This window comes from Talpa occidentalis, unplaced genomic scaffold (genome assembly GCF_014898055.3).
Source record: "Talpa occidentalis isolate TD23 unplaced genomic scaffold, MPIMG_talOcc4v2.1 talOcc4.4, whole genome shotgun sequence".
NCBI lineage: Eukaryota > Metazoa > Chordata > Mammalia > Eulipotyphla > Talpidae > Talpa > Talpa occidentalis.
Genome location: NW_023604295.1, coordinates 116,383,177 through 116,405,438, shown reverse-complemented (window position 1 = coordinate 116,405,438; position 22,262 = coordinate 116,383,177). Strand labels below are relative to the sequence as shown.

Genomic DNA, 22,262 nt, shown 5'->3' with positions numbered 1-22,262 from the left:
TAGTGACAATGACTGTGCCTTTTAGTGACAATGACTGTGACTACCAGGGTTATACCAAGGCCAACTTCCAAAGCTATTTACAAAAAAAAAAAAAATGCATGTGGTATCCCTCGTTTTTGTCTGAATTAGACCAACAGCATTCAAATTCCTTTCGAGATTCTAAGACTATTCTATGTTAGTACTTTTTCTTAGAAAGTAAACTTTAAAGCTAGGCTGTGTTTCTCTAGTTAGTGATAGAGTTTTCCTTTGTACCTTGTGAATTTTCATCTACAATATTTGCACTAAGACATTTAAACCTTGGTGATGAGGGATAGGAACAACTACACAAGTATTCTAACCTGCTCCAGAACTAATTACCAGCTGCTAGAAGATGCTGCTTTGACAGCCTCATTGAGTCAGAAGACATCATCAATAGCATGAGTGAAATCCCCTCAGATAATGTCCACAGGTAATTTTGTCTTCTGATTCTGATCTTTCACAGGGCTTAGCTGTTTAACCTTTGTGCCATTAACTTAGCCAATTTGAGCCTCAGTGTTCTCACCTTTAGAAAGAGGAAAAAATGCAATCCACATTCAAGATGGTTTTCGGCTTAAATTACAATGGAAAGTAAATGTGAATTCTTGACACATAGCATGTATACTCTAAGTGGTAGTGTCTTCTTACCATAAAGGAAAACAAGACTACAGCCCTTTAAAAGTTGGTTCTATGTTTGGTTTAAATCAGTACTTTTTGAGAGTAAAACCAGAAGCAGTTTTTCTTAAGAGGGAAAATATAGAATGAATTGAGAATGAATTTGTAATATTGAAATCTAAAGTTATAAAGTCATTCTTCCTTCCCCACAAGGGGCTTTTACTAGTAGTTATAATCAAAACTTAAAGATGGGTATATACAGTATTCCTTAAATAAGAATCCCTTTATTATTTTCATTTTAAAAACCTTTGGAATTAATTAATTTAATTAATTAATTTGGAATTAATTAATTTGGAATTAACTTAGTATCTGAAATGGCAGTATAATATTATATATTTTCCTCTGCCTACATACAGATATATTGATAATTGAGTTATATACACAGATTATTTAGAACTTAAAAGATTCACCATATAAACTCAGATTTATTTTAATTTCATGGCTAAAGTGATGTGAAGGGTGGGAAGGGAAAAGAGAGAGAGAGAGAGAGAGAGAGAGAGGTAATTATGAAAGAAGGTAAGACTGTGTTTCCTTCTGTCTTATAGCCTGAAGAATAAGTAGTGAAAACATCAATCAAGAGATGTGAAAAAAAACCAGGATTTCTCTGCCGCGGAGAATTGCTTATCAACCACCAGAGGAGGATTCTTTCTTAGACAATGAACATTTCTTATGAGGATTCACAGATTAACATATGACTAATCTTAGCTTTGGAAAATGAATGAGCTTGCTTTCTTTCTTTTTGATTTTATGGTAAGTTATAATATTTGGATGGATTTTTAAAATTCTTTCCTGATCATATATTTAGCACAAGTTCTAAGTTATAATCCTATAGCAAACAGTGGGAACATCATTCAAGACAATGGAACAATCTTAATTTTCCATTCATTCTAGATTTCTTCCACATAGAGTTTATTCTATGAAATCTTTGATGATTGTGATATAAACCACCTCTATTCAGATTATTTTTTCATCATATAGAACTTGATTGGTGGCAACTTCCATAGAACCAGATAAATCTCTCTTAGTAGAAGATACATAATGGACACAAATACCAAAACTTCTCATTTCACCATCTAAATGTGAACCAGGTTTGCTCTCTGAACCATCAGAATGAAGAAGGTAAATAAAGAGAGAATCCTCATCCATTTTTTCTAATCATTCAAAGAACAGTTTCTCAAGGTTAAGCCAAGTCCTCATTGCAAGCTGCCAAAATAATAGCTTAGGAAAAGAATTAGTTTGCCTGCATGATGATCCTCTTAGGCAAAAACGTTTTAACAGCAGTTGACCTTGATGAAATGTTTTCCCAAAAGAAGAGGGATAAATCCCAGAATGAGTTGGAAATAAATGAGTATTTCTTATGAAGTTGACCTGAATGGTGGACTGTAATGTTGGGCACTGATGAATTGGAAAGAAGGGAGCAAATTCTGAAGAAATGACAGTCTTGGATACAGTGAGATTCCTTATTTCCTCTGTTCTTCGCTGAAGTCTTCTTGCTTGTCAAGATTCAATCACTTTGGAAAGAACACAACTGGTCAGTATGGCAGACCTGTAAACTTACTCACTAATGGAGAACGTTTCTGAGTGTAAATGGTAAAACTCTTTTTCTAGGTTTCATTCTTCTCCATTGTGACTGGATTTGATGTTCCTGCAGGCTGCCTACAAAGCCAGACATTTAACGTCTATTCATGATGCTTTGCGTGTCCAGCTGGCATCTGGCTGGCGTTGCGCTTTGACCATTGTGACCACAGGCACTTGATCTCCTGGTGTCAGGATTTTCTGAATGTCTATTGTTTTTCCACAGAGAACTGCGGTGGTTACAACTCAGTAAGCAATAAATGAAGCAACTTAGAAATGCACAGTGTTGTTATTAAGGTATTTGAAATGTGGCTCCATTCCCTTGGGGAGGACTCCATCAGAAGGGACCAGGGTTGCCTGTCTCTAGTGCCTGCAGAGGGAAGGAGTCACCCAGCCACAAGCTGTCCCAGGAGGGGAGTTGGGTTGGATGGGAAGCAGCCAACCTGTTTTGCTGTTTGGAAAGCACACTAGAGAGCTACAAACCTCCAATGATGACTTTTCTTTGAATGTGTAAAATAAGGCTTTATTTGTCAATTCTGCTGTAAAATAAGCACTGTCAAGTAAAAGAAAAGAAAAGAAAAAAATGTCTTTGTTTCTACTTGTATTGAGTGAGTAAAGTTATACTCTCACATATCTTTTAAACAACCTGACAGAGACAAGTCTATGAACATAGATGTCTTTTGCTTTACAGAAAGACCATGGCCCACTCTCTAAAGATAAAATTAAAGAAAAAATAATTAGCTAAATACACAAGTATTTCAGAGTTCTAGATTTAAATACCACTGCTCATTGGCCAACTGTCAAGTGAATACCCTGCCAGAGGGTTTTCTTGGTTATCAATTTTCTTTCTTTATTTTTGCCTGTGCAGACAAGGGAAATCATCAGTCCAGTGTACTGTGGAGGTGCCAATTTTGAGCTTTAAGCAATAAGGGCCTGTGAGTATGCTTTAACTGGGGAAAGTCTTAAATGCAAAGAACTGTATTTAGGAAGCTGGCTGGTGGTGGTGGTGTTTTTTTGTATGAATGTTTGTTAAATTAGGTTCTATTTTACTGTCTAATTTTCATGAACAATTGGGAGTGAGAATGAAAAGTAAATACTTGCAAAGCTAAATTAATTTTGGTGGCAGAGAAGTGACCCACACAGATCTGGAGGCCATTATGGGGCTGTTCTGGAAGGGACACCTGACTACCACAGAGATGTTGGGAGAGAAGAGGAAAAATTCAGGGAATTCCTATAAATCTTAGTACAGGGAAATGAGGGAAAAAACTCTGAAAGAGTGAGACTATTCCATGAATGATATTTAATGTGTATATACTTGTAGTAATGTCAACTAAACTAACCAAGTACTGCCCATTTGAAGTTTTGTTCCAATGAGGGAAAAATGATTCAAAATTAACATAATGCACATGACTCATAGCCTCCTTATAGTAAAGTGACATTTTTGTATTTAATAGGATCCTTGCTTAGTGGGCAAAATAGTCTATATCTTCTTATAGAGAAGACTCCTACAGTCCTGGTCATGCAATTCATTCAGCTTGTGAAGAGTTTTTCTTTTAAAGAATAGAGAGGTAAGCTTTAGGATAGCACCTGTGCCAGTAGCCACAAATGTCATGGTAGTGAAACCGAATTAATGAGCTTTCATTATATATCGTCTCTGCAGCCCAGTGCACTGATAAATATGATCATAAAGCAATCTGCTAAGTAGAGAAAACTACAGTGATCCCTTTCGCTGATAAAAGTAGCAATAAAACACTCATCTGTGATTGCTTAACCACAAAAGCATAGGATTTGTTTTCTACTTGCCTCTTAGATGACATATAAACATAAATTGAAACTGCAAGAGGTTTTTTTCCCTAACTTTTCTATTGAAGTGAGCTAATTAGACCAATCAGCAAAGATAGGAAAAAGATGAGATAAATGACAAATGCTAATACTTTCATTTCCATAAGGAAATTTAAGCCCTGGGGCAGGGATCCGGAGAGGAAGTGGGGGTCCACATCTCTTCCAAAGTTCATCATTGAAAGGGATATTTCCAGTAAGATATTAGAACTCCAGTAAGAAGATAGCTTTCTAAACTGTCAAGTAATAATAGACCTAGCCTCTCTACATTCCATCCAAACTAAATAGTCATTGTTTGCCCAACTTGTTCAGGTAATTGATTGTTCTTTTGTGACCAGATAGGAAGGGTCTAATCAATACATTATTGTAGGGACACATTTTTTTCCCCATTTTCTGCTTCTTACCTAATTTATTCATACTGAAGCCGTGCTTAAACTACCTCAGGTTTGTGGTGTGATCTAGCTAATTAATAAATGGCAAGTATATAAATCTCTGTATAAGTGCTGCCTTAGTTTGTTTTCTAGCTTATGATATGCATGTCAAATTAAATATCTGGATATTTCATTGTAATATTCATGTTGCTAAATTTGATTTTAATTTAATATATAAATATGTTAATGGAAAATGAAATACTCAGAGTCTCAGCATGAATTGAGAGCATCAAGCTCAAGTCTGGTAAATATGGTACCTCAGGAAACAAAAGGGTACTTAGAAGCAAAACCAACCTATTTTGTTAAGGAGATTTTAAAGCACTCATTCTCAAAGGGGAAGTCAATATTTATTTTCAAGAATTGGTTAAGTAATTTTGTATTGTAATAGTTAAAATGCCAAAAATCTATCAGTGATTTGGATTTACAGATTAGAGGGGATTTAGCATTATGCCTGTGATAATGCAACCCTTTATTCCTTCATATGTTGAGCAAAAAATGGAGGGAAGAATCACAGCTAGTCCATATAGCTGAAAACCTATAAGAGCTAAACATCTGCCTTGATTTGAATATTCCTAGGAAAATATCAAACACTGTTTTTAAAAGGATATCGAAAGAGAAAGGAATGGAATTGATATCTAATCTTCTTGGTAACATCATCTGAAGGCTCTGTAGCAACTAGTTAAAAAGTAATTTTACTGCTGCCTTTACTTTGCTGCCATTTTGTCCTATATGATTAATTACTCCTTAGTCATTATTCTGAGTAGCAGTTTTATTTGCTAATTTGAAATGCCTCAACTTAATTAGCAATTCATTTTGACCTTTAAAAACTACATTCTATAATCTTCAAGTTATATGAGTGAAGCAGGGGGAAAAAATCTCATTTTACCTAGCCCCCCACTTTCGGCTACCATTAGCAGGTTACATTGTTTCTGAAGAACAGACGATTGTCCTGTGACAAGCTAGCAAGTATGATTGACCAAAGTCCAGCTTCAAATTTCCTCTACGGATGGTTTTAATTTAAGAAAATTAAAGTAATATATAATGTAGTACATTTGACTGGTAAATTTATTCATTTTTTAATTAATGAAAAAAAAGTGTAATCACTACACACAATAATGAATTCCCCTATTGCATCCATGCTATTTTGAGAACTCTCAGCACATTTTCTGCTTGGATTGTTGTTCTTCAAATGATTAATAGTCTGAATATAAGACCGCCAACAATGAGCAAGATAAGATTTTCTTATGATGGCTGACTCAGTGTCCAAATATTTTGCTTTGAAATCAAAATTTTTATTATGTATTCTCTGATTTCTTGAAGTTATCTTCACAGCTCAGTGGTGTGTTAATCAAGGTATATAGCAACATTGCTGCTAATGTTTTTATTGCCGATTGTTCAAAATCCTGACATGTTGAGTCAAAACCCTATGTCCTATGGGTCCAATTTTTTTGCTGTAAATAGTCTCCAAGAAGCTCAGAATGGTAGAATGTGATAACCTTTCTAATAACAGTTCCAAGAAAGGTATGAATACTAAATATGCGTAAGCAAGATAGTATTTTATCAAAACTATAACCTCCTTGGTTGAGTTTGAGACTAATGGAACAAAGGGCATTGTATAAGGAAAACAACCAACAGCAATTCTTATTCTAGATAGAACTGTCAGCATCAACAAGAACATACCTGCTAACGAAAAGACAACCCTTGCCTTCTAGGTGTCCATAGTTGACTTTTGGAACATTAATTAGTGGTTTAAGTTTTCCCTTCTTTTTCTTCTCTTTTTTTTTTAAAAAATATATTTTCTTTTTATTATATTTTTATTGAATTTTTTGAGGTAACTTTGGTTTATAACACTGTAGGTGACTTAGAGGTACAGTCTCACACTTCAGATGTATCTTGTTAGAGCTACTTTGTGCCTTTCATGTTTGTTGGCCATGAGGAGCTCTTGTTCAGCACTCTGGAATGGCTTGTCCTTCTCTTCACCACTCCTTTGCTTAACTAGAGCATGCTGCTATTAAAAAAGTGATAGGTGGGCAGCAAATATATGGGGGTATTTGCCATTTCAAAGACATTTTTTAAGCAAGTCAGTTTCTACTTTTGACTAAATATATTTTTAAAACTTCTATCTTTAGTCTCCCTTTCTTTCTGATTTAAGTTGTTGCCAACACTAAGTTCATCACCTACCTCTTCATGGAAGCTACCACCTGTGGGTGTTCTGGGTATTCCTTAGGCTACAGAGTTTAATTGTGATGAAAGCTAATCAGTTGCCCTCCAGGGTGGTGATACAGCAAGTGTTCCACCTGGAGGCTTGTAATGCCATTTTTGACAATTTTTTCTTTCATCATTTTGAGGAGTAAATCAACTAAGTAATTTTGTTTCTAGTCACTGTTTCAGAAACTGCTCACCTTCCCAGGTGAATGATGAGCCTCCTGTCATTTTTGGACCAGAACTCATTTTTTGTCTAGTAATACATGCCTTAGTTACTATAGGGCATTTTCTGTGTAGATGGTGAGTGCAAGGCAGAATACATGACCTACCTTTATGAAATATCAGTTATTCTCTGACATTGCTGGAATTTAAAGAGAACAAGCCATTTTTCCTTTACAATTATCTTTTTCATTCAAAGGTCTTCTGAGAATACAGACACCCCCTAAAAAAGAAAAACCGAAACTAAAACCAGTTTATCTTTTTTCACAAGCTCAGGTAACTCCATTTGTGATAAGTACTATGTGCTATGTTTACTATAAAATCATATATTCACTTAGTAGTTATTTGATTTCAGGGTTCCAGATAAAGGATATGTTATAGGGAAAATGATACTGGGATGAAACAAACAAATAAACAAACAAAACCACTGGATTTAGAATATGGTCCTGCCATTTATTTGTTCTTTGGTTTGGGGCAAGTTATATCATTTTTTCTGAACTTTAGTTTCTTCATGTTTAAAGTGGAGTAATGATACTTTTCTCATAAAGCTGTAAAATGTAAGCACATTAACTCTTTGCATGTTTTTTCTTCTCCCTTCTTCCCTGCCATCCAACTAGCTAATCATTGTTCAGTGTAAAATAGAACTATTCAGTGTGAGTGCTGGAAGATACCTATAAGATTCTCTTGCTCATCTCTTTCATTTTGATCATTCTCCTTTTTAGAAATTTGTGAAGAAATAGAACTGTATAAGGGAAAAGATCACTGCTAGTATAACTCTACTAGGAAAAAGTTTCCCTGAAGACCAGAAACCAAAGTCAATGAGAATTCCCAGGAGACACGTTTGTCTTACTTCTGCAGCACTCTTACCTCCATCCCAGGCTCAAGCAGTCCTGTCAGCTCCTCCCCTCAACCCTTTATGCCAGGATTTATGGGTTTTCACATAGTAAGGTCTTCACATTTGCTGCCAGTCAGCAGAGCTTGTGATATGTTCCACTCCAGCATGGATGAGAGGTACAGTTCCTCAAGGTATTTCCAGAGGCAAACCAGAGTTGGGCATATGTGTTTATAGATCATTTGTACATGCTATATATGTGTGCACAGATATAAATATCAGTCTGTTCCAACGTGACCTATTCATTTCTACATTTTTTTCTATTTGTTGATAAGATGCAAGATGAATAGCACAGCTGTGGATTATTCTGCTTTGTTCCTTTGTCTCATGATAGCAGCCATTTAACTGTAAAAATGAAGCTGGATTTATGACTGCCAGCCTGTTTGAGTGGTAATAAATGTCACACAGACATTGCTGAGTCATAAACTTTGTGAGTTTGAGCCTAACCCACTCCATAAATCAGTTTACTACATGAGACCCCCACCCCAGAAATGTAGCTTACTACAAATCGTAGTTAGAACGCAGTTGTCTAAATAAGCTTGACCCTTGGCACTTTGAGTTTTCACTGTTATCTGATTAGAATTTCATGTTTGCTGAGAAATTTACCTGTGATTCAAGTCTTCGACATCATGGATGCTTGGGAAGCAGGCATGTATTGGTGTGTAGCCAGAAACTCATCACTGTGGGTGGAGGATTGAAGTCCTGTGGGGAGGAGGGAGCCAGCCTACATCTTACCAATGCTGTTGGGGCCACAGCAGGTGTAGGAGGCCCATTTGACACAGTCCCTGATCCAAAAAGAGCTGTGCCTGGTGAGGTGGGAGGTCTGGGACTATATGGTCACCTTCTACATATAGCCTGAGCTCTTAGACTAGATTTTCAAACAATAGCACATGCTGTCTCCCTTTACACTTTTCCTTCTCTGTGTGTCCAATTGCCCACTGCTTCAAAACCTGGCTCCTTAATCCCCTTTCCTGGAGGAGTTCCTACAGAGAAGTCATGTTAATTTCACTAGCTCCTTCAGGCTTCATGACCCTACAGACTCCTTCCTTGAAGGATCCTGCACTCCTGGTTAGCTCTCTGCATCAGCCATGCTTAGGTTAAAATCTGTCTGCCTTATATGCCATTGGGACCTTGAGGACCTTGACAGTCCCAGTGGAGGTAAAAGAGAAATTGATATGTCTGCACACATAATTTTTTGAAAACTAGTTTCACTGGTTTAATTATCTGAAGGGGTTTTAAAAAATCATTTCCAGAAATGATCATGAATGTCATTTGAAACTCTGTGACTTAGGAGGCATCAAGATATAGCAGCAAGAAAGTTGAAATGTTGACGTTTGAAGTGTCATCAATGCTCTTCCAACACACACACGTACACACATACACATACATACACATATTTATAAATACATACCCCGCTACTTCTCTCCAGGTCCAGCTTTGTTGGGTAAAACAGGGAATGGATAGGGACTAGATGGTTTCAATTACTATATAAAAATATGAAGTAACTGGAATATTAAATAAAGTGACTATGCATGTTTGCTACTGTGCACTATAATGAGACAATAGCTCTGCTTCAAGAATAACTTCAGTATTTTGGATTGTGAATTAAATCAGCTAAAAAAAAAAAGCTGAATGCAGCCAAATCTCATGAAGCAACACTGATGCTGCTACATCATTAAATGGAGTTTTCAGTGACTATGCCCAGAATATAACACTATCATAAACTCCCAAATATGTCCAGAGAGTATCTAGACATTTTACTCCGTATCTGGGGTGGTAAAGGATAAGGCCATGGTACCAAATGCATATACCCCTCATATGATATGGTCTTTGAATTGTTCATGCTTCATTTTCTTGAACATGCTGTTGTCCAATATGCCCATTTCTTCAGCTTATAGTGAAAAAACAACATTAATTTTATAACTCAATATGTCAAATAATTTTAACAATTAAAACTAAAGAAAATATTAAAACCAAAATAAAATCAATGTGTGCTCAAGGGCAGCAGAAGAAAAAGTCTGATCCCAGTTACAGGGATAGTGAAGCTATTCTGCAGCCTATGTGTTGTCAAAAACGCAGGTGTGTAGCCACCATCAATCATTTCCAAGAGTCATCCCATTACCTCCTCCTGCCACAGCCCAAACAGAATGTTCTGTTACTGCTCCCAGGCTCCTGAGTCAGAAAGAAGCAGCACAAACCAGCAAGCTCTTTGAAAAGAAACAAGGTAGCATTTTCAGCAGGGTTGTAGGAAATGTCTGTATGAGAAACAGAAGAGGCTAGGCGGTCACGCATAGCATTGAGGCTGCAGTGAGAGGGACAGGGGAGCAGGGCATGTTTCTCATTCCCGAAAATAGCACTGCTGCTGCTGATTTTAGGTTCTGGCTCTCTGCAATCGATCCCATTCTAATCAGATCAGATCGACTATTGAAAGCCCCAAATCCTTGTCTGCTGCTGTGGAGAATGCCCGCCCACTCCATGCTGGATGGGACAAAGGGAACAATGGAAATAGGCTTTGGAACATAGCAAACAGGAGACAAGAATTGCTCGGGTAATAATGCCAGCACCAAGTAGCATGAATGCTCTCTGCAGGGATAAAACTCTCGTGTGAAATAATGGTTGTTACGATGGAGAATGTAAATAACAGGGAGAGTTCAAATTGAGTATTTGACAACACTGAAATCCTGTGAGCGTGCATTGCATGTTTATTATTTGAGAGCTTTATTTAAACGAGGGCTGTAAAAGCTTCAAACAAAACCCTTGTATCACTTAGTAGGGGAAAGATTTTCTCTGTTCCTCACAGTCAGAAATGACAGGTGCTGTCTCCCGTGTAGGGAGGTGGAGAGGAAGTCCCTTGGAAGAGGATGTTTTAGGTGATTACTTAAGCCAATTTGCTCCTAAAATGACAAGATTGGCAAACTGCCCATTATCATATTGGCATATCGAATGATAATAATGTTCCCTAGGAATATCAAGGCACTATATTTGTTTCCATTTCCTGAGCAGAAGGAAGGAGGGTTGGAGGGGGGACTGGTTTCTGCAAAGCTGTTATAACTATGCAAAGCTCTAGATTCTTGGGGGACTGGGAAGCAAAAGAAGGGTACCAGGAAAGAGAATGTAGACAAAATCAGTGCTTTAGGAAAGGGGAAAAGTACGAGTCTTCAGAGATTGCCTAGTCTAAAGAGAATAAGTTGAAAACTGAACGTTGTCAGTGTCTTGCAAACTGGGGACAACCAATGGTATGGAGATGCCTGTGGGTGACCCTCTAAGGCACCCCCCCCCACCTCTCCTTTGTGGTCTCCCCTAAGGTCCATAAAAGGCTCAGGCATAGAGTTCTAATTCCAATTCAGCCATCAACTCAGACTGTGGGAAAGGTGTCTGATTTGAGTCTGCTTTCCTTGCCTGCATGATGTAGGCTTGATGTGAGGTGACCTCTCCGGTCCTTGGTCAGGACAATTCATTTCAGCCAATGTTGCTTGCTATTCTCTGAATGCATCAGAAAGACTACCTTCTCTGTAAAATAAACCAAGAGGGAGCACTCACTCCCCTGGAACTTCACTTTTGCCCCACATGTACACACTCTTCAGTACAAGATCTTTTAGAAAAGTTGCTGCTGAGGAGACCTCATTGTTACTGACCACAGCTGGACTGCAGTGGAAACCTATTTCAGTGTGGCTTTGCCTTGTGATCGGAGTTGGCACATCTTGGGTACCCTCCCAAGCAAGCCACCCGGGAACTCAGCATCCTCAGCAAAGACAAGGAAGCCACTGAGTCTGGGCAGAGACGGAGGAGACCAACCAGATGGCACAGATTCACCACAGCAAGAATGTGTGAAGAGCCATTAAGCAATTTCCAGACGACCTTGCCACCTCAGGTGTTATTTGGGAAAGTGTTCCTATCCACTGATAGGACAGGGCCTGAACACAGACACATGGAAAACTAGTAGGTCAAAAGTTGCTAGAGAGAAGCTGTAGAGAGAGCCTGGGATTGAGCCATCAGGTAAAAGACACATCAAGAGTGAAGTTCCAGCTAAAAGGGTAACTGAGCTTCTGGAGCTGACCATGACTGCTCAGCTGGTACTTGGCGGGGAGGCACTAAAAGGGTACCCAAACTGGAGCAGCTTGCAGGGATGTGGTGGGTACAAACTGCCGGCTCAGACTGAGCAGCAGCTGAGCAGGGGTGAGCTTCAAGAGCAGACACAGATGTGAGATGAAGTCTGAAAATGGAACAGCACACAGCCTCATCAGAGGTGCCAAATGGCAGCGCCAAATGGCAGCACCAAAAAGGCTAAATGAGTCACATGGAGAGCAGGGGCCCCAAGCCTGGATCCAGTTGTCCCAAAATGCACAAAATTCTGCCATATAGTTGCAAGACTCCAAATGTATTCAAATTTATTTCTCTATGTGTTTCTGAGGGGAGTCTAGGCCCTGAAACTTAGGGGGACTTTGCCTACAACTGCTTCTGACAAGGTCCATTATTGGTAGGTAGGTTGGTCAGATTAGCCAAGGTGCTCAGAAGCCCAACTACAGGGATCGTGCTGCTACCACAGGGTCAGCCTCCATGGGCACAAAGGTGCTCTGCAATGCAGTGAGGAATTAGGAGAGGAACAGGTAGACAGTGGCTGTTCTTCTGTGCTAACTTAGGCTCGTCAATAAAAATTCAAGTTAATACCAACAGATAGGCCTCTTTTGTGGCTGGAATCCTGAGCTATTGTAAGTCTTATTTCAATGTATTCCAGAGACTAAATATGCAGTATAGAAACATAAAGGTCAAGGAAAAGCTGTGTTTGACGCACAAACTTACAGTTCTAATTCAAATGCTTTTGCTGATCACAAAATTGGCATTTGAATTTATGTACATAAAAAATGTAACTGCTTATTCTACTGAGGGACCAACTGATCTATACTAGAGTATTGTGAGGCTCTCAGAGATGTATCTCAAATGCTGTGTATTTGATTATGCTCTGATATGTTCTGTATTGATATGTTCTGTATTGATATGTTCTGGTCACACACACACACACACAAAAATAACTTGTCATGTTAACTTTCTCTGGTAGTTGGTGAAATATTCCAGGCCAGTTTAATCCATCAATAGGAGTTGGCCAATATCCTATAGATCTTAAGCTTTAACTTCTTTTTAAAAAATTTATCCTTTTTCCTTTTGTAAAACTTCCCCCCAAATTTGGGGAAATAGATAAAATCAAATAACTTTATGGATAGAATAGTTAGTTCACATTTTCTCAGGAAGCTATAGATCATCCACAAGCACTTGCAATAAGCAATGAGGAAAATCTGTTAAATTTAGTAACTTTAGTGAAAGGAAATTAGATAGACATCATTAATCCTCCACACACACAAAAAAAATTAAGCTAACATGACTTTTACAAGAGACTGAAGGCAAAAAACATAACTTCCATCCATTTGTTGTTGGAGTAAATACCTTCTAGGCCATCAGGCCTGTACGATGGATGCTAAATGCTGGGAAGTATCTAACAGAAAGATAACTAAGACACGACTTTTGAATTTGGCCAGAATCCCTTCAAATGAACCTGAGAAGGAGGGAGCCCGCCACCCTCAGGATCCTGCTGGAAGGCAGGTGCCAGCGGGAACCCTGCTGCCTCCAGCTGCAGACTTTTTGGAACATACTACTCAGCACCCCTGAACAAAGTGAGAAAGGAGAGAAAAAGGAGAGACAATTTGCCCAACATCCCTGCTAAACAGAGGCAGATTGCAGATCAAAACCAGGCGTTGTAAATTCTGGTACTTCGTGTTTCCACAGGAGAGCTCAGACTGGGGCAGGAAGGCGCTCCCAACCCTACATGGTGTCTCTGTCCAGAGTTGTGTGCACACTGCAAATGTGCTGATGATCCTGAACGTACGGTGGATCAACTATCCAGCTTTTCCTGGTTATTGCTGATGTGCAATATGCTTTGCAGGTGGCACCGTGCATTCCTCCTTTGTGTATCATTGTGGCAACCCAAGCACCAGCAGTGCAGTATTTGTCATTTCAAAAAAACTACTTTTAAATTTTCATGAATAAATCTTTACTTTTCCCCATCCTATCCGAACTTCTTTTATTAGTGCCTTCAACTCTCTGCTCTGGTCATTTATTGGAACTGTGGAACTTAATGGTTTTTGTAAAACACTTCAATACAAAATCCAAATACAACCAAACCAATTAATCAAACAAAGAAAACTACTGGGCTAGAGTGTGTAACATTGTAGGGTAAGGTAAAAAATCAGGCTTTTCTGCCCTCCCGCCATCAGGATAGATGACGGATCCTTGCGGTCCTGAATGCATGCTTGATGACGGGCACCTGGAGTAGGGTGTGGGCGTATGTAGATGGGATTCACCTGGACGAAGACTGCGCTTTTAAGGGCGGCATCGCGGGGACACCAGCAGAAGCCAAGAATGAACAGAAGCCGAGAGAAGAAGAGACGCAGAGAGAATGCCAGAGAGAGCCCAGATAGAGTGAGGATTTGCTGCCAGCCTCCCGGCCCCCCAGTACCCCTGCCTGCCATGTGCCTGGTAAATCTAAATAAAAGACCTGCAAAAGCCACTGAGGACTCTGACTCCTCCTTTACCCGGTCTGCTGGATCATAAAACCTGCACTGTGTCCTGTCCTGCCTTTACAAACATAAAACTGCGTTTTGGAGATGGCAACCATAACTGAAGATTTTTTTGCCCTGACATGTAGTCCTGCTTGTTCCTCTGAACATTATTATTTGACAGTAATCAGAAAAGCTTCAGTGGCTGACTTGTAGCAAACACAAAATAGTTCCTGAGTTCTTTCTTAGCTTTTCAGTGAACTGAGCGATTCCAAATTACCCTACCTGGGACCAGGGTCCCATGAAGTGGTATGAGACTGCATCCTGAATGCTTTCATTCCCAATCTACCTGAGCAGAGCCTGAACCTTGTCCCCCAATCAGCAAGAAAGTAAGAGATCAGGAGAGAAATTCCTTCCCATCCATCCTCAGCCTCTCCCCTTTGCCCAAATAAACACTCCTATGGACACACTGAGTCCCACCCACCTTCTCATCCACCCACTGTCCTCGACCTCTTGGGCGTTCTGAGACTCTATCACCCTCCCCCGCAAAGGGTATGAAGGAGGGAGGGACTGCTCCATAACAGCCATCTGAGTGCAGGCCAGCTCTGGCCTTGATTCCTGCCAACTCCCTTGCTGTGGACAGAATTGAAAGCCTGATCTCAGCTCTGCCCTTGGTTTTCTTTCTTTTTAAAAATACTGTCATTTATTTCCAGGACTTCACCTCAATATTGTTATACAAGATTAGATCCTTGATTTGCACATCTGTAATTTAGAAATGATAATACCTATTTTAAAGTAGAATTGTGAAGAATAAGAGTAAAACAGAATTTAGAAATGTACTTATCACTATCTTCTTACCAAAGGTATTTCAAAATGACTTAGTGTTTAAGTATCACAGTTATTATACATTTATTATGGATTATATTTCTAATATTCCGAACTTCAACTTGATTGTTACTTTGTACTTCATTTTCTATTAAGATTGCCTCACTCTTTCATTTTAATTTATCTGATTTATTTTTGCTCACTTCACACCACCCTACCCTACCACATATGCCTTTTCAGTGTCCTGTTTCATCTTATTTTAGAAGTGTCCATTGTAAAAGCATGTTACTACTGGATTTACTTTTCTTTGTTTTAATCCTTGGACAGCATGTTTTTTACAGTTGAAATAAACTATTACAGATGTCTGCATTCTCAGAACATTTAATCTGAGGTCATTTTGCTCTGTGTTTTGTATGTTTCTTTCTCTTACTTATATGTTCGGTGACTCCTTTCTTCTAGTAATTTTTAGATTGGATAAAACATAAATTTTAGAATGGTTACCTTTTATCTCAGAATATTCTCAAAACTGTACTTCCTTAATTTTTGATATAAAAAATTAAGCAGCATTTAATTCTCCCCAACATGAATTTAAGAAACGATCAGCATGGTATAGGTGAGAATACTCCATCCTCTTAGACCTCTGTCAGAAAACCCTAGCACCATAAATATTTTTTTCAATCATGTTCTGAGAGCTGATGTAGAGGAGTAAGATCAATCTAGTCTGAGTTTTATTGACAAATGTTTGAGCACACAGTTGTTTTGTTTTTTTGTTTTTTTTTTTTTCCATGTAATAAGAAGGTGAGATTTGGACAGTTTGGGATTAGTGCAGCCTTCAAGGGTGTTTTCAAGACTCCAGATTCTAACTGTCCTTAAGCTGTTATATTTGTGTTCTGTCCTGATTTTTGATCTAAGGATAGACAGATTATTATTACTCTCAAGGTGCTCACAGAGTAGCATGTAAGAGGATAAAACATGGCCACAGAATCATTGACACTGCCCTTGTGCTTGAATCTGGACTGGCTTTGGCCACTAGAACATGACAGGTGCTGGTTTTAAGTCCAGGCCTTAGAGATTGGCTGCTCTCAGTTCCTTTCTATCACAGAGCTCATTACCACCAAGTGAGAAGTCTGGCCAGGGGAGGCCAGGGAGAGACCATGAAGCCACATGGGGAGGAAGAGGTGCCCAGTGGAGCTCAGCATCCAGTGCAGGCACGTGAGTGAAACTGACTATACTTGCCACGCAGACCGGCTGCCACTGAACCAAGAGAGCCGGTAGATACCATGCGGAGCCAAGCGTTTGTTCATTATGTCCTGACCAATTATGCTTGAGACAAAATAAAATGATGATTTTAAACCACTTTGATTGAAAATAGTTTGCTACAGAGAAATAGATTACCAAAAGAAAGTGTAGATCAAGTGACGATTATAAAACAATACAAAAGTGCCTTGGTATGGGCCTACCCGGTGGCGCAGTGGTTGAGTGCTGGGTTGCGAAGCTGCCCGCAGCTTCTGCAACACCAGTTAGATCCCCAGCCACTGGGAAAGGGTCCCACATGGCTCGCAGACCTCTCCTGCCGTCCGCTGCTCCCCTCAGAGGTGTACTTTGTCAGTCTGCCTGCTCTGCTCTGCTCTCCGCTCTGCCTCTGGTGAATTCTCTCACCCTCCTGCACTTCTGACTGTACCCAGTGCTTGTATAAGTAAAATTTAAAAAAAAAAAAAACCTCATAAAAAAAAAAAGTGCCCTGGTAGCACTTTTGTGCCCAGGAGAACACATTTCAGTGGTGAATTAAACAACTGTAACAAAAGGCCACTTTTCCAAATCAACTAACCCCAAATTAAAAATTTATATGTACTTTTTAAACATTTATTTATGTAATTATTAGCAGGATCTCTTTCTGTGATAAGTGTCAGAAATCTATTTCAAGTAGCATAAGCCAAAAGAGAACTAGATTTCTGGACTCAGAAGAAGAAATTCCAAGGTAGGACTCAGAGGCCAGGGGATGCCAAGGAGTCCAGTTCTGGAGGGGCAGCCTCTGCACAGCCTCTCCTCCTTAATCCCCACCCAGCTTTTGTCATCTATATCCTTCTCTACCTGCTTCACACTTTTGACAAGGTGTTTGCATGGGGATGTGAAGTGGTCTGTTGACAGTCCCACTGGAATAACTCCTTTCCCACTTTTGTTGTGTGGTCAAAGGACTGAGCAGGCCAGGCTCAGTTCATTCCTATGGTCTGAGGTTGGGCAGGTGGAGTTTGGGGATGAAGGAGAATAGAATAAGGTTAGAATATTTCTTAGGAGTTCTCACTCTGTTATGGAGTAACTGTCCTGGAACTTACACATTCAGAAGGGCTTCCAGAAAAAAAAAAAAATTGAAAATAAGCAAAATTCAGTGTATTACAGGAAATCACTACTTCAAAGACAAAGGTTATTAAGGTATGTTAAAATTATGATTATTATGTTCCTGTTAAGTGTAAAGCACGTTGTGGATTCTAAGTAAGATTAAAATGAAGGGTCTGACCTTAGGAATCTTCTGGTCTAGTTTTATCATGATACATAAAATTTTTATATTTTTAATAGTCACAAAAGATATAACTATGAAAATTATAGCCTAGTATGGACCAATTTCTGAATTTTGTTAGAAATGTAGTTTTATGAAGAACTCAAAATGTAATTACCTTGACTAATCTGTGAAAGAAATGCTGATAGATAATAGCATTTATGTTTTACCAAAGAAAAAAATTGATATTATTTATAGAAAATTGAACAATGAGAGAATGCTGACATCCTTTCAAACATACAAGTATTTTAATTTCCTGAATAAACTATTACTTTAAAATATTTTTATAATTTTAAGATGGATTCTGTTCTATACACTCAGTAAAATATTGATGACAAGTGAAGGCTCTATTGCTGTTGTGTGTGCACACAGTTGACTCAAGTGTGCTATGAAGGTAATTTTCTAAAATATTTACTTTGATCTACTTTCATATGTCATTCACATTTCTTTGGGATTTGGGGGAAAAGGTTTATCTGAAACTCCTGGAGTTTTTAAAAACTCTTGAAATATATTTTTTTTTCCTGCAAGCTATGTCTAATTTGGTTTCTTTTGACTCATTTTACCAGCTCTCAATGACCCTCTGTCAACTTGAACTCTGGGTCTGTTTTATATTTAAGATTGTTTTTCTCTGGTTATGTATTGGATTATTGCTTCTTTCCCATTTATTCATCTTAAGTTTAGTTTTTTCATGTCTGCATTTTTTTTTAAATCTACAATCAAGTGAAACTTTGAAAACTCAGGCTCCATACTGCTGCTTTGATTTTTTACAATATTGATTTTGTCTTTAGGGAACTCTGATGCATACTGTAGTTCTGTGGTTGCATTTTAGTTGTTTATAATCTTTCCTGTTTCTGCTACCAACTATTTTTTATCTCTTCCAGATTTTCAGCAACCTATTTTTCCATCTCAATTTGTTGTCTCAACAGCTAATCTTTCAACTTTCTTTTTATAGAGTGTTTCTATTCTTGATTATTGAACTTTTAAGCAATATTAAGCAAGAGATTTCAAAATATATTTTTGTGTCCTGGGCTCGATGATGAAAAATAAGTGTTTGCTCTTTTATGTCTCAAAATAATTTTTCTGAGCCTAATGTTTATTTTCTTTTTATTGCCACTCATCTTTGAGTAGGCAAAAGCTCTTAGGACGTATAATTTGCCCTTAAAAAGAACAGTATTCCCTAGCTCCCTTGTTTTCCTCTGTTTGAATTTATATGTTAGATATCAAACAGGAGGATCAATTGAAGTGAAGAATCCTTAGCCACATTTCTCGTGCTTAGCATTTATTTGTCTAATGAATATCCTCTAGACCTCCACTGTTCAATGCACTAGCCATTAGCCACAGGCAGCTCTAAATGAATTAAAATTAAATAAACTTTAGTGTGTCTTTTTCTTTGTGCTAGCCACACTTCAAGCATTCATTAGCCACTGTCACTAGCCACTGCGTGCAGATGTGGGATCTACTCATGACTCCAGAAAGTTCAATTTGGTAATGCTGCATGAGTCAGAGATTCTGAGAGTCTAAATAAAACTGTACAGTTAACTAACTATGGAAAGTCTAATTTATTTCTGTAAAATTAAAACATTCTGTATTTTTTTCTCTCATGATACAGAAAGTAAAAAACTGTAATCCTTAATGAGTCTCAGTCTCATTGTCCCTGTATCTATCACTGTTTATAATATCCTTAATATTGTAATATGCCAGGAATTCCCATTTATCAAATTCCCACAGTGGTCATTACTTATAGAGAGGAAACACGTTTTTTCATTATATAAAGAGTACAGTCTTTGGGACTGAATAAATCTACATTCCTTTAGGATGGAATGTGAGTGGAAGCAGTAGATTAAATGACTCTGCCTCAGTTTTCTGATCTGTAAAATGGAACTAATGATTCTTGCCTTAAAAGATACTTAGCAGGTAGATACCATAGTTGTCATTCAACAAATAGTGAAAATGATAGTTGTTGTTTCTCAAAGACACATAGAGAGTTGATATTAAAGTGGACCTTTTTCTAGTTTTGTGCTCACTCCTTTTTTTTCTTGACTTATCTAAATCATGCCTTACAGGAGTTCTACTCTAGGGGTGTTGGTGGTTGTACCCTTGAAAATTGGTGAGGAAGTCAGAACTGGAAGCAAGGTAGAGTTGACAAACCAATTTATGACTTGCTTCATGCTACCCTTTTGTTTTATACAGAACCTCAGAATATACTCAAAAGACTCATATTCACTGACCTACTGAGAATTTACCATGTGAAGGTTGAGCTATTGTCTGACTTTGAGAAGGAGTACCAAATCGTCCTATAGTTATAAGCATTAGGACAACCCTGCTTTCTCTTTTGTTTCGATATTAAAAACTGATGTCACTACCGCTTGTCAGGTAGAGGAAGTATACAGATAAAAATTTAGTACTGGTGAGAATAGATGCAGATTTGGATATAAGAATTCTACCATGGAAATTCACCCCTTTAACCTCAAACACAGAGAAATCAAGGCAAATCCTCCCAGGTCATATGGTCTCTTTAGCAACTATACAGTTCTGCAATTGAAGCATAAAACAGCCATTTTCAATGCATAAATAAATGTGGGGCTCTGCTCAATAAAATTTATTTACAAAGACTTAAATTTAAACTCCATATCATTTTCATATAACATGAAAAATTATTCTTCTACAGATATTTTTTAACCTTTTAAAAATGTGAAAATCTTTCTCAGCTCATAGGCTCTACAAAAACTCCTATGGGCCAGATTTGGAATATTGGCCACCTCCTTTTAAATCACAGAGTAGGGGGTAGAAAAAATTCAGAGACTGGGTGCCACAGACAAATGTGAAGTAATGGAGTATATTTCCAGCCCTGCCACCCCCTTCCCTGGTTTACACGCTCTTCTGTTACAGATACACCTCCATGAAGGGGAGGTACCATTTTTCTTGCCTCCACTTTTTCCTTCAGCCGCCTTTGATTACAGGCATTCCTGTGTAAAGAACTAGGCTTCCTGAGCAGGGGTGCTCATGTAAACTGGGGCAGAGCTGAGAAGACAGGTAAAGCTATATAACATGAAGCAGGTGGGCTCTTGCTTCTCCAGCTTTGATTTACACCTAGGGGCTTGGGGAGACTTGCAAGGAGACATCTAGGGGAGAGATATGTAGAGATACTTGAAAGAGATGTGGGTGAGAGACATCTAGGAAGGCTGTCCTTAGCAGAGATGACAGCCATTATCTTGATTTGTTCTTTGATTTTGTTCATTTTATCCCAGACCTGCCTTATTACATTTTTGCTGTTTCCAACCAAAAGGTATCTTAGACTTGTGGCAAGTTTTCAGTCCTCAGAGACCCTGCTTCAATCAACTCTGTTTGGGTAGGCATTTGCCCATGAGGTGATGGTAATTTGGGGGATTTTATGGGGAATCTATTATTAGGAATATCCTTTCTTTTTTTCTATTAAACATCTTTCACACCAACAGTCTGTTTCCTTTGGCTTTGTGCAATAGATGACAGATTCCCTTTTTTTTTTTTTTTTTTTGGTGGGACCCTTGCTGGTGGCTGGGGATCGAACTGGCGCTGCAGAGGCTGCCACCAGGGGAGGCCCCAGATTCCCTTTTCAAGCATGCACCCTCTAAGAGTTTGGGTCCCTGAGTAGCCCTCATTCATGCACTAACATTTCTTCTCAGGCTTTCTGCATTCATTTGGGTCTTCAGAGAATGTAACAGAGCAAGGGCTTATTGCCTAACATACATAGAAATCAATTTCTATGGCACCAGTTTCAAAAGAATAAAAGGTAATTTTCACAAAGTCAGGTTTTACAAACCCAATTCTGAGGATTTCTGTTAACAAACCCCTTTTCCTGAATTTTCAAGCAATCCCTTTTCTTTATTCTTCTTAGCTCCATGGTAAGCATGAACTTTGACTTAAGGTCAAGTGCTTCTGCACATGCTCTGGTGGTGTGACTCATGGACAATTGTCAGGTCTTGCTGTCTCTGAAATCAAGCTTGTAAGATAGTTAAACAGTCTCAACTATTTTGGCCAATGACAGATCAGCCATGGTTTTAAGAATTCACAGTGGCTTTTAGGTTACCAGGAACCTTCAAATGATATACCCCATAAATATGCCTTCCATACCCTGCTTCCAGTCTTCATTTTTCCAGCACAGAGGGTGGGGTGGATGGGGTGGTAGTAACTAGAACTTAGTAGGAAATCAATCTGCTTTGAATAATTCACACTGTCAGATTTTTTCATTTGTGTAAATCTCTTCTTTAAAAATTCAAAATCACTTTTGAATTAGAATAATGAGTTGAAAATCATTAGAACACTGTCAGATTTACCCTGCTTACTTTTGGTCCTTCTGCAGCCTCTGACATTTCCTCATAAAGCAAGCCAAAACAAAAGCAGTCCATGACTGACACCCCATTTTAGAAAAATTTCCTACCTGGTCACTGGACTCTCCAGTGCCTACTCCAGTGCCCTTTCTGAAAGACCTGTAGATATGTCTCTCC

General features: G+C 38.5%; 1 protein-coding gene across 8 annotated transcripts in view; it reads left to right on the top strand.

Moving 5' to 3' along the window:
* The window catches only part of ZMAT4 (zinc finger matrin-type 4), a 387,418-nt gene that overhangs the window by 355,944 nt on the left and 9,212 nt on the right, over positions 1 to 22,262 (top strand). For 7 of the 8 annotated variants that reach the window (XM_054700911.1, XM_054700909.1, XM_054700908.1 and 4 more), the window contains one exon: positions 1,236 to 5,576. Coding sequence is in view for 1 of the 8 variants with exons in the window: in XM_037526120.2 (XP_037382017.1) it covers positions 1,236 to 1,251 (16 nt within the window). In the remaining 7 variants the exon portion in view is untranslated. Of the gene's footprint in view, positions 1 to 1,235; positions 5,577 to 22,262 lie in introns of those variants that run through there. The other variant, XR_008553977.1, reaches the window with a different exon arrangement.